General features: G+C 55.2%; 1 protein-coding gene across 1 annotated transcript in view; it reads left to right on the forward strand.

Annotated features, from left to right (window-relative positions):
* KMT2E (lysine (K)-specific methyltransferase 2E) overlaps positions 1-232 on the forward strand; it is a gene marked incomplete at its 5' end in the record, with an annotated part of 13,582 nt that overhangs the window by 11,417 nt on the left and 1,933 nt on the right. The window contains one exon of the mRNA XM_009582703.1: positions 1-228. This exon is cut by the window's left edge and continues 621 nt beyond it. Within this exon, the coding sequence (XP_009580998.1) occupies positions 1-228 (228 nt within the window). The remainder of the gene's footprint in view (positions 229-232) is intronic.

Raw genomic sequence — 232 nt, forward strand, 5'->3', positions numbered from 1 at the left:
AACCAGCAGCCCTCTGGAAACTTTCAGAGTTACAGTCAGCTGAAGGGCAGCATACCCCAACAGACTGTGTTTTCATCTGGACCAAATCAAGCACTTCCTGGCACTGCAGGTCAGCAAACCGTGCCGGGACACCACGTAACTGCAGGGCATTTTTTGCCGTCTCAGAACCCCAGTATTCATCACCAGGCGTCAGCGTCTGCTGCTCCACCTCCTCCTCCACCACCACCTGCTC

The sequence above is a fragment of the Fulmarus glacialis genome, unplaced genomic scaffold, assembly GCF_000690835.1.
Source record: "Fulmarus glacialis isolate BGI_N327 unplaced genomic scaffold, ASM69083v1 scaffold9260, whole genome shotgun sequence".
NCBI classification, from domain to species: Eukaryota; Metazoa; Chordata; class Aves; order Procellariiformes; family Procellariidae; genus Fulmarus; species Fulmarus glacialis.